The sequence below is a fragment of the Neolamprologus brichardi genome, chromosome 3 (assembly GCF_056152115.1).
Source record: "Neolamprologus brichardi isolate AB-2024 chromosome 3, ASM5615211v1, whole genome shotgun sequence".
In the NCBI taxonomy this organism is placed as follows: Eukaryota; Metazoa; Chordata; class Actinopteri; order Cichliformes; family Cichlidae; genus Neolamprologus; species Neolamprologus brichardi.
Window position 1 is genome coordinate 50,434,648 of NC_142106.1, and position 12,424 is coordinate 50,447,071.

The window sequence follows — 12,424 nt, forward strand, 5'->3', positions numbered from 1 at the left end:
AAAAGTTGGAAAATTTCACATGTCTGGGCAGCATCATCTCGAATGACGGGTTCTCTGATCAAGATGTCAACTTCAGAGTAGGGAAGGCTGCCGGTGTCCTCCGACGTCTCCAATTCAATTAATTTAAATTCAATGTTTTTTTATATAGCCCCAAATCACAAAAACAGTAACCTCAAAGTGCTTTATATTGTAAGGTAGACCCTACAATAATACATACAGAGGAAAAAAAACAACAATCATATGACCCCATTGACCTAGCCCTTTGGTGACAGAGGCGTCTTATAACAGGAAGAAGCCTTCGGCAGAACCAGTGAAAGCAAGGCCGACCAAATATCACATGGCGTCGAACGTTTATGGATGATCTGAAAACAGTCAACATCGCCTGGGATGAAGCTGAAACATTTGCCCCTGACCGACATCGATGGAGATTGTTAGCTGCCCGATGCGTCGCTCGGCGTAGGAGGAACTAAGTGCTGAGTGTAAGTGCAAGTTTCTTTCCATGGTCAATTGCAGTGGTTTTCAGAAGTGTTCCTGAGCATGTGCAGTGATTTGTACCACAGAATGATGTTTGTTTGTAATGCAGTAGTGCCTGATAACGTGAAAGCGTGATTGGTTTTCACATGCAAAACATCCTGTGTCTTCCTCTCATGTCTTACCTGCACAGTGCCACCTTTGAGAATGGAGATCTTTATCATCTGTGCGTATACATGTACGGCATTCACATAGGAGATGGTCGGCCTGTTATACCGGTTTTCATTGTCAGTATGGACCTCAAAGTAGGGCACAGTTGTGTCATTGCATGGACTAGACATCAGATAGCTGCAGTTGCCCATGAAGTCATATTTGCGTTTGTCAAAGCTGGTGTAGTGTGGATCGCCAGATGCTATGCATGTGGATGTACCTAAAGGAATAATATATGAGAAAATTGTAATTTCCACACTGTCAACTATCAAGTTATACCGACTGACTGTAAAGCACAACACAAGGTGCTCCTTGTGCAGATGTAATTTATTACACTGCATTAAATCAAGTCAACAACAATAAAGTCAACAAACATTATTACCTTTAGGATAACAGCCCGCAACACCATTAACCTCTCGACACTCTTCAGTGGGGTCACAGGAGTTATCAACACATTCCAAAGTGTAGTTCCCTACACAGCGACACAGCTTTGTGCAGCCATCTCCAAATACTATCTCACCAGGCTGGATAAAATGAAAACAATCAGTACTGAGAAAGTATACTGTATGTCTTTAAATGTACACTGTACACAGTACTAACTAGGACATCTGACCTCATAATAGTTATTGTTGTCATCTAAACAACCACACTTGTCCAGTGGCACGCAGTGCCGTCCTTTGAAGACAAAGCCTGGTTTGCAGAAACACCCAGTGATGCAGGAGCCAGAACAGTTGGTAGAGGGTTCCATACATGTAGGAATGCAAGCTGGACCGCACTCTATATACTCTGCGTTAGGAGGACACAGGTCTGGATAGAAAGAAAAAGGATTACTGGAAAATGAGCAGATACTCTTTCAGGAACAAAAAAGGTAGGAAGTTATTATGCAGTCTTAACAAACTCAGTCCAAACTAACAACATCAGTTGAGACAGTGGAGGTTTGGAGCGCCTGTTGCTAAAACGACTGCATTTATTTACAGCATTTCTAGGACCAGTCGGATAAAGCACTTGACACTATAATCCACATCCATGCATTCATGCAGCTATTTCTATGTGAAGCTGTGTGATTAACATACCCAGAGGGTGGCATTCATATTCTCCATCTTGTAGTTGGCAGCTCTCAGTAGTTGGGTTACAGCTGGTGTTATGACACTGTAGCAGACCTCCACTGTGACACATACACTTTTGTTCACAACCCTCCAAGTACCAGTCATCGCCCACCTGACAAATGTACACACAATGCAAAAACAATCAAAATTTTGTAATGTAATTCTCTCTCGTACATCACACGAATATAAAGATCTAAATGATAAATATACATTTGGATGCAAACCAGGGATTCTGTATGCCACTAACAAATTAGGCCAACCTATACTCATTTATTTATTGATTTTGGGCTTGCTAATTGTGGTGGCACCAGTATATAAATGCTCTGACATAAATACAAATGCTATAACACCAGTGTCTTTTAAAGTCAGGTAAAATACTGTATAATAAATATAATCTGTGCTTGATGAGTTGAAAGTAAAAATCTTTGTTGTAAAACCAATATTTGTGTGCCAGTTCACTGCAGTCTATGCACCCTTAATTTAGTTGAGTTTTAATTTCTTTTGTACTGTAGGGTCTTTGTGTCTTTTGGTGTCTCTCCTGTTGAAGTTATAAAGAGAACTGAAAATGATGTTAACACGAGTTTAGCACATTTTAAAGGTAAATGGAATATGGTTTTAATTGTTTGCAGGCTGTTTCCACTTACAGGGTGATAGGTTCCACTGGGGTCCACACAACCACAGTCTCTCAGTTCCACACATTTGTCATCACTGAGAATGAAGCCAGGGTTACACTCACAACCCTCCACACACACTTCCTCACAGCCAGGTGGTCCCACCACACCAAGACATGTCTCAGGACATGAACTCACACAAAGGGAGTAGGAGCTATTGGGAGGACAGGTCAGAGCTGTGTGGACAAACACAGGGATGAACAATAATGAGAGGGAACAATGGTGGACAAATGGCAACAGAGAAGGGAGTGGGAAGTAGGATGATTCAAAGACAGGGCATCTACGTATCTCATATTGATTTAACTCAGTGTCATAAATGAAAGCAAGGACAATATTAACTGCATTGAATATTTTACATTGGTTTCAGCATTGTGCACTGTATCTTAAACTCTCCTCCCTATACAATTATAAATATGATTATAAGTTCAATTATAATGTTGGTGAGCAGGATGTAATATATCTTAGTTATATTTACAGGTGGAGACAACTTCCAAATGGAGAAGCTATGGCATGCAACCCATTTAAAAGGGAAAATGCTGAAGGCTCATGTTTCCAACATGAAAAGGTATTATTCAAGGCTTTATTCATTTATACTTCAGAATGGGGCTTATCAAGCCAATGGGTGATGTCACTGTGACTATGTTTTATATATACTTTATGATGTTCACAAAGAACATCTGATATTATTATTAAACTATCATATATCATTTAGATATATTTGGTATATCTCAGATTCAAACTTACGGCAGAAGTCTGGAGTTCTCCATTGGTAGACTTTGGCTCCAGCACTATGACATGCGTCAGTGTAGGCCTGGAGCTGGTCACACAGCACGTGCTGCTGGCCGTTGAACTGACACATGTCATACACACAGCTTTGGAAGAATGGAGTGGGATTAACTACACTGATGCACTCCCTGTAACAGAGAAAAACACTCACTTAGCATAGGTAGGAAAAGGCAGAGGCTCATATATTCTGAAAATCCGAGTTCGAACAAACAAACAAGCTACATTTGGTGGTGAAACAGTCAAAAACTGTTGCATAAGTTTAGCAACAATTCACTAGCTGGGGCCAGTGAATAAAGGTGAATGGCTTAAACATGAATTGAACTGAGCTCTAGGGAAGGCCGCAGAGGGGACTGGCGCCTTCTGGGCCTGGCAGATCCCCAAAGAAGGCATCCCCTAGAAGCAGCAATAACTGTGCATTGTGAAGGTGAAAGACCTCTGCAGTAATAATTCAATTTTTCAATTCAATTTATTTATACAGCGCCAAATCACAACAACAATCGCCTCAAGGCGCTTTATATGTAAGGTAGACCCTGCAATAATACCTACAGAGAAAACCCAACAATCATATGACTCCGTATGAGCAAGCACTTTGGCGGTGGGAAGGAAAAACTCCTTTTAACGGGAAGAAACCTCTGGCAAAACCATTCCCATGGAAGGACAGCCATCTGCCGCTACCGGTTGAGGTGGAAGAAGGAAAGCAGGACAAAAGAGAAGCGCAGAGAGAAGGTGGTCAAGGATTCCAGAGAGTGGAGTGGTTGAGTTCGGAAAATGACGAAGGAATGGTGGGAGAAGACATCAAAGCAAATTTCAGACAATGAAAGACCTTAATAGATGAATGAGGAGAACCCCTGATCGAGTGGCAACGTGGCTTGACTGGTGTGGAGGCTGGATGGATGCATGTCTGTATTTTGAGACATCAGGCAATGGCTTGACGGCGCGTAAAAACTTTTAATGTTGTGTTTGAAAATGATCGGTATGGAGACAAAGACTGGCAATACGGTGTCAGGAATGTGCATTGTTACATTTTGTGAAAGATAGATAGATGCATGGACCCTGGCATCCAAGTTATTGGGGAAAGAGGGAAGACAAACTGGCTTCCGGGTGCTAAAAAGCACGCTGCTGCATTTTGATCAGGAGAGATAGAGGGAAGAAAAGCTTGCTACTGCAAATGAAGGAAAAGAACCTGGCATCCCGGTGCCAGATGTATGCTGGCGAATTTTAAAAAGACGGACAGAGAAATAGAACCTGGAATACCATTGCAAAAAGCATTCTACTGGATTTGTAAAGGAGGAAAAGAGAAAGAGAACATGGCATCCCAGTGCTAAAAGCCTGCTGCTGCATTTGTACAAGAGGAACAGAGAAAGAAACCCAGAATCCCGGGCCCAAGAGCTTGCTGGTACATTTGAAAAGGAGGGACAGAGAAAGAGAACCTGGCATTCCAGTGCCAAAAAACATGCTGCTGCATTTTTGTGAAAAAGGGAGGGAGGGAAGAGGAACTGGCAACCCGGTGCTAAAAGCTAGCTCCTGCATTTGTGAAGGAGGGATAGAGAAAGAAGGCCTGACATCCTAGTGCCAAGAAGCATGCTGCTGCATTGTGCGAGGGAGGGACAGAGGGGAAGGGAAACTGGAATCTCCTTGGTAGAAAACCTTGTTGATGCATTTGCAAATGAGGAATAATAACTTGGCATCCTGGTGCCAAAAGCTCACTGTTGCATTTGCAAAGGAGGGATATAGAAAGAACCTCAGGTTTTTTGCAACGATAGATGGAGATAAACTGGCAAGTCATTGGTAAAAACTTGCTGCTGCGTTTGAGAATGAGGGACAAAGAACAAAACTGGCATCTCATTTCCAGAAGGGTTCATTACAGCATTACAGTAATAGTATTGAAAAGATTTATTCATATTTTACAGGTGAGTTGGGTGATTACCAGGCATGCTGCCATCTATTTCATGATTTTATAAGGTCAGGAAAAAACGTTGTAAAATCCCAGGAATCCCATCAGTTTAACCAAGTCGATAACCAAAAGTGGAGGGGTTGTGAATTCTTACCGGAAGGGTCCAGTAGGGTCTGTAATTTTACCACATTTCTCTGGTTTTACAACTTCAGCTTCCAAGTTGGGGTCACAGTCAGGATCAGGCTTTGTTCCTGGGGTACATCTGGTCAATACAAATACAAAACACAGTTACATCCTCTTCAGTTTGTCAGAAAGAGTCCGACAGTAAGGTAACAAAAGACTTAACCAGAAGAAATCCAAAAGACAGAAAGACAGATATGTTTGAACTCACGAGTCATCTTCATCGTCTTTGGTCTGCCAGCTGTTCCCAAAGTCATTACTATTTCCTGCCACAGTGCCATCTGGTTTAGTGAAGTCATTGTCTGGGTTCCCATCATAGTCACCACAAAGGCCACACATTTGGTCATAGTAGGAGCTGGTAGGACAAAGTCAAGGCAGGATATGTAGGATTAAAATAAGACAAGCTTAAGAATATTTGCAATGTTTAATAAGGTGTTGCTTGGTATTTTGTTGTAATTCTAGAAACAAATGAAGAGAATGCAAAAGTCCCTGATACAATAAACCAGGGCATCATTAGTATATATTAAAAGTTGCATATGTCCACAATATGCACACAAATGGACTGCTGTTTTCACAACATACATAAAACAACTGGTGACGTTCAGCAGTTTAGATCGTTATCTATCAGAGTTTCTTCAGATCGTTAGGTTATGGTTGCATCGGAGGAAAGTGGTCATCAAAAAAAGAATGATGGAGCATTGGAGACAGTGGTCAGGTGTATTGTATGAATGTGTGAAGCAAATAAAAAGAAGTTCTACAATATCAAAATAGTTCAAACCAATATTTATACTAACCTGGGAACTGAGATCTGGGCATAATGGTTTCCATCCCAACGCACCCTCAGGCCAAAGGATGTTTGTAGCGTGATGAACTGACCAGCAAGACTAATAGACATGAGAGGAGAGGGGGAGTGGGGCAGAGCCACCCGTACTCCGTTCACCTGATTCAGTGATGAAGAAAAAGATGTTAAGAATATAAGAATATAAAGATGTTAAACAGACTGTGTAAACGTCTAATTGGTGGACAGGTCAGGGAGTATAAGAGTACAAAGAATGTGGAATGTGCAGTATATCAGGCAAAAACAGACTTTTTATAGTTTTAACAAGCAAGAAAGATATTGCTTTATGCCTATAACACTGTGTTATCTTCGGCATAGATTCAACTGACAAAAAGGGAAAAATCTGTTTTGTTTTTTTTACATGCTGTTAGCAACAAAGTAACTAAAGATATCATTTGAGTTCTTTGCTAAAATGTCAGTTATGTGTAGACATAAGACATCCATGGTGATGATACAACTAGTGTGTGGGATGTCTATTGGCACACATTTTACTTAAAGATGGGAAATACAAGAGATAGTAATTCATTCATATACTGACCAGTGTTCTACTGCTCTTCATCAGGGTCACAGTAATTCCATCCACTGTCACATATAGCTTCCTCAGGTATGACACTCCTGCAACTCCTCTCTCTTCATTCTTTGCCTCCACAGAGAACCAAGGGCCTGCACAGGGAAGACCACGACAATCAGGAATATTGTGTGTTTATATTAAAGGTGAATATTGGCAGATATTGGCATTAACATACAAACCACCACTGACATTCAGTGTCTTCTTTTTGCAGCAAACGTGAATGAAAACAACATCTGTCATGCTTTGCGATTGAAATAATAAATGAGTAAATTTAAACTTTAATTTGTGCGTGTGGTGTGGCAAGACTAGAACAGGTGCAATGAAACCCAAACATCTTAATGAATAAATGTCTCAAAATAGTGTGTACCTGTGCTGTTCCTACAGGTTCTGGCCAGTGTGTAAGTACAGGTTCCCATGAAGCTGTAGAACTTCTTGTCAAAAGTGTTATAGTGTGGATCCCCAGAAACTACACAATCCTGAAAGCCTGAGAGAGGGGAAAACATCAGGAACATCAGACTGAAACACAGATGAAGCCACTGTAGAACAATTACCTAATAACAGTGCAGTTCACTGTTGCTTTGGACTTATACTGGCATTAAAATAGATGCAAAGAATATATCATTTCCTGACTAGAAAAAAATTTTCTGCAACTGTGATTTTGTATTATAAAGAAATGCATGTAACAAGTGTTGATATAGACAAACTGTACAGAAGAGAGCAAAAGAAACATAACATCAACACACACATAAATATTTCACTGTTATTGAAAGTAAAAGACACCTCTGGGTTGTGCTTCTCTATCTTCCATTACTCAGTCTAATTATGTATATTAGAGCAGGGATAGAAAATGCTAGTTTGAGGACTTTGACAAAGTCTACAGCATCACGTCAAACACAGTTGCAAAACTTTTCAGGTTGGCAGTCCAACCCATGAGATCTGGAAACCTACTTAGAATATAATGGCTACAGCTTTGCTGTGTTTTTTTTTCAGGTGTGAACATTACAAACATACTCATAGGATAGCAGCCCAGCTCTCCATCCTGAAGTTTACATTCATGCATTGGGGGGCATTCAGAGGCTTCACAGGTAATTCCAGCTGCACCACACCAACATTTTCGCTTGCAGTCTTCCTCAAAAAACTCCTCTCCAGGCTGACAAACAGACAACAAAATTGTCAATTAAGCATAGCAGGCACATATGATTCTTTGTAGATCATTTTATGCATGTATGTATGAAAATGTTGTTTTAGAGAGGACATAAAGAGACTGCAAGTGACCTGACTTGAAATACAAAAGACCAAATGATTCACTGCCTATCAGACCCACTTCACCATACCTCATAATACTGGCCGTTCGTGTGGTTGCAGCCACACATGTTCTCCTTAATGCACTTGCCAGCACTCAGGACATAGCTGGGATCACACACACAGGACTCAGAGCAGGGACCAGAGCAGGAGGGGGGTTTTCCAAAGCATGTTTCCTGACAAGGATCTGCACAAGGTTCGTAGTGGCTGTTTGGGGGACAGCTCAGTGCTAAGCAGACCACAAAAGGGTTGAAGTTAGTGATAGGAAACAAAAGTATGTGCTGGTGAAAATATAAAATGACAGCTTTTCACAAGAAAAGAGATACGTCTTTGGCACTTCCAGCTGTGTTTGAGATTGTTTGAGTTTGGTGGTAACCCGGTCTCCTGCAGCCTCTTGGCATATGTTGTCTGCCTAATTAGGTATGCTAAAGCAGCACTCCCTCAGTTAACTTTAGTGAGTAGGAAGCCCGTATGAAGTACTCTTCCACAAGTCAAAACTGACATAAACTTCTTTGTGTTATTTTCTCCCAACTACTCAGCCAAGCTGATTTTCACCTAATGATGTATCTAAAGATATTTTACTACTAAATTAAATCATTTGTCCTTCCAATACTCACGGCAGAAGGTTTCATTCCTCCATGGTCCAAGGTTGACCCCACGATCTTGGCATTCATTGACATAGGCTTCAATGGCTTCACACAAAATGGGCTTGGCACCATCCAGCTCACACAAGTCAAAGACACAGTCCCTGAAGTAGTTCTGAGAACAAACAATCACTTTGTTACAATGCTTTATATTGTGTGACCATCTAAAACCACATATTCAAATTATTCCACTATTACTAATATCACATTTTCACCCTGAATGCACACACACATACACAAATACAACAAGCTCAGAATAAGGACCTGTTCCACATTTGTTTATTATATGTGCACTATCCTCTACATGAACATACATTGGGGTTGACTTTGGGATGGCACACAGCAAAAGGTCCATTTTTGTCCAGCAGAATGCCACAATATCCAGAGCTTTCATACAGTTCCTGTTCTTCTTCATTGCACCCAGGGATGGTAGTGTTGGGTTTCCCATTACATCTGTCAAGATAGACCATCACCTTAAGAACATTTGTCTTTTGTCAATGGTAAATGTTTCTTTACACTTGCATCTCTGCAATACTCACTCTGGATCCATGTTCCAACTGTGTCCAAAGTCATTGGCATTTTCAGCTAAGCTTCCATCTGGTTTGCGGAAGTCATCTTTAGTATCTCCATCATAGTTGCCACACAGGCCACAAAGCTTGTTCTGATAGCTGCAGATTGCAGAAAATGATTGTGTTAGAGTCTTATGCAAGAAAGACAAGCAACTTAGTCAGAACTACATCTCATCTTGAAATTTTGAGTGAGCTGTTTGTGTTGCCCCTGCTAAATTGCTTAAATAAAGTATCCTAGCTGTGCCATTAATTTCTGCCTTTATCACCTTATTACTGTTTACAGTATTTTTAGTTGTATCAGTATGGGTGTACATTTCTGAACTGGTGAATTTTTGATTAAAACACCATTTTATAAGGAAACCATGCATTTGGTCTTCACTCACTCTTTGATTACTTTGATGTCCATGAAGGCGTTTCCATCATATCGAACCGTCACACCAAAGTTCATGGAGACAGTGTAGTGTTTTCCTGACTTGAACACAGAAATACCAGGGGATGGAGACAGTGGCAGATTGACATTGGTCCCATTAACCTGTATGGGAAAATAGGCACAGTACATCAAATCTGGTCAATTATTAGCCAACATTTTCATTTTTGAATTACCCATGTCACAACATTACTATCTGTAACTGAAAAGAAACGTTCCTTTATCATGCCAATGATGTCTGAACAACTCAGCTCTTGCCCGACATGTCAAACGCAGCTGCCGGCATGACAAGCGAGAGTGGATTGAAGCCAAAGGCATGGATGCCCAAGAAAACAGTAGACCAGAACGATACCCAAATCTTAAATCGCATTGTTCGAGATCTAACAGGGGCTCGCGGTGGCCGCTTGGTCCCAATCCGAGACAAAATGGACGAGTCCTCCTCACTGAAGCTGAGCAAGACCAACGTTGAGCCAAACAGTTCTGTGATACTTTAAACCAGCCCGAGCCACTCCACTTGTTCGAGGCCGAAGAACTTGCACCCTCCATGGATCATCTTCCTGTTGATATCGGAAAAATCAGCGACACCGAAGTCAAGACAGCGATCTGACTCCTCAAGACTGGAAAGGCTGCTGGCCTGGACGAGTTCCTCTCCACAATGCTGAAGCACGACGAAACCCAGTTGGATGCCGTCCAGGCCCTAAACGCCTGCTGGTCAACATTGCGTGTACCCTATGAATGGGCAAAAGGCGTTATCACCAAACTTCCTGAAAGGCGATTTGGGTGCCTCATTCCTTTGAATTGGCTACGACGCGCAGTAGACGAACGATTGTGAGAAGAGCTTGCTGGCTTTCGGAGTGGCTAGTCATGCATCGAGCACATCTTCACCCTCCGCATGATCATTGAACGAACATTTTTTAGATTAATTTCAACGACTTCAAGAAAGCTTTTGACAACGTCCACCGGCCGACTCTATGGGCTATCCCACGTCAATATGGAGTCCCCCAGCAGTTTGTAGACGCCTTTTGTGGTCTCTGGTAAATTGTAAATGGCCTGTATTTGTATAGCACTTTTTTCTCTGCTCCAACTCCCGCTTCTGCGTCCGGACAGATGATTTCTCAACGGATTTCTTCAAGATCAATACCTGCGTTTGCCTTTTCTCTTCCTGTTGGTAATTGACTTAACCATGCAACAATCAGATGACCAAGCTGGCATCGGTGTCCCCTGGCATGAGCAAATTCATTGACTTGGACTTCCTGGACGACATCGCCCTACTGGGCTCGACTACGGAAGACCTCCAAGAGTGGACTGCAGCTTTGTAGAGGGAGGTGAGGTAAGTCGGATTACGAATCAGCACCAAGAAAACCAAGGTACTCCGAGTTGGCTACACAACTGCCCATATTCCCGTCATAATCAACAAATAACGTGCTGAAAAGTTGGAAAATTTCACATGTCTGGGCAGCATCATCTCGAATGACGGGTTCTCTGATCAAGATGTCAACTTCAGAGTAGGGAAGGCTGCCGGTGTCCTCCGACGTCTCCAATTCAATTAATTTAAATTCAATGTTTTTTTATAAAGCCCCAAATCACAAAAACAGTAACCTCAAAGTGCTTTATATTGTAAGGTAGACCCTACAATAATACATACAGAGGAAAAAAAACAACAATCATATGACCCCATTGACCAAGCCCTTTGGTGACAGAGGCGTCTTATAACAGGAAGAAGCCTTCGGCAGAACCAGCGAAAGCAGGGCCGACCAAATATCACATGGCGTCGAACGTTTATGGATGATCTGAAAACAGTCAACATCGCCTGGGACGAAGCTGAAACATTTGCCCCTGACCGACATCGATGGAGATTGTTAGCTGCCCGATGCGTCGCTCGGCGTAGGAGGAACTAAGTGCTGAGTGTAAGTGCAAGTTTCTTTCCATGGTCAATTGCAGTGGTTTTCAGAAGTGTTCCTGAGCATGTGCAGTGATTTGTACCACAGAATGATGTTTGTTTGTAATGCAGTAGTGCCTGATAACGTGAAAGCGTGATTGGTTTTCACATGCAAAACATCCTGTGTCTTCCTCTCATGTCTTACCTGCACAGTGCCACCTTTGAGAATGGAGATCTTTATCATCTGTGCGTATACATGTACGGCATTCACATAGGAGATGGTCGGCCTGTTATACCGGTTTTCATTGTCAGTATGGACCTCAAAGTAGGGCACAGTTGTGTCATTGCATGGACTAGACATCAGATAGCTGCAGTTGCCCATGAAGTCATATTTGCGTTTGTCAAAGCTGGTGTAGTGTGGATCGCCAGATGCTATGCATGTGGATGTACCTAAAGGAATAATATATGAGAAAATTGTAATTTCCACACTGTCAACTATCAAGTTATACCGACTGACTGTAAAGCACAACACAAGGTGCTCCTTGTGCAGATGTAATTTATTACACTGCATTAAATCAAGTCAACAACAATAAAGTCAACAAACATTATTACCTTTAGGATAACAGCCCGCAACACCATTAACCTCTCGACACTCTTCAGTGGGGTCACAGGAGTTATCAACACATTCCAAAGTGTAGTTCCCTACACAGTGACACAGCTTTGTGCATCCATCTCCAAATACTATCTCACCAGGCTGGATAAAATGAAAACAATTAGTACTGAGAAAGTATACTGTATGTCTTTAAATGTACAGTGTACACAGTACTAACTAGGACATCTGACCTCATAATAGTTATTGTTGTCATCTAAACAACC

General features: G+C 41.7%; 2 protein-coding genes across 2 annotated transcripts; both read right to left on the reverse strand.

Moving 5' to 3' along the window:
- Nucleotides 1-691: 691 nt before the first annotated feature.
- LOC148105747 (zonadhesin-like) lies at nucleotides 692-7,658 on the reverse strand. The gene is made up of 13 exons (XM_087838385.1): nucleotides 7,655-7,658; nucleotides 7,095-7,211; nucleotides 6,695-6,819; nucleotides 6,113-6,258; nucleotides 5,530-5,673; nucleotides 5,293-5,400; nucleotides 3,203-3,372; nucleotides 2,432-2,634; nucleotides 1,755-1,899; nucleotides 1,295-1,488; nucleotides 1,064-1,205; nucleotides 748-901; nucleotides 692-695 (listed from the first exon to the last, which is right to left on the reverse strand). Exons 1-13 carry the CDS (start codon nucleotides 7,656-7,658, stop codon nucleotides 692-694), a joined length of 1,656 nt encoding a protein of 551 aa, XP_087694511.1.
- A 496-nt stretch (nucleotides 7,659-8,154) lies between these two features.
- On the reverse strand, nucleotides 8,155-9,690 carry LOC148105748 (von Willebrand factor-like; the record flags this gene model as incomplete). Its single annotated transcript, XM_087838386.1, has 5 exons — nucleotides 9,626-9,690; nucleotides 9,213-9,341; nucleotides 8,988-9,126; nucleotides 8,647-8,788; nucleotides 8,155-8,258 (listed from the first exon to the last, which is right to left on the reverse strand). Coding segments are annotated over exons 1-5 (579 nt in total), but the record flags the coding sequence as incomplete, so codon positions are not given.
- Between the last annotated feature and the right edge of the window lie 2,734 nt (nucleotides 9,691-12,424).

Coding starts and splice junctions, on each gene's coding strand:
- LOC148105747 (XM_087838385.1), bottom strand. Junction 2,635..3,202: donor GAGAACTCCAGACTTCTGCC/GTAAGTTTGAAT, acceptor TTGTCCACACAG/CTCTGACCTGTCCTCCCAAT. Junction 1,900..2,431: donor CCAGTGGAACCTATCACCCT/GTAAGTGGAAAC, acceptor TACATTTGTCAG/GTGGGCGATGACTGGTACTT.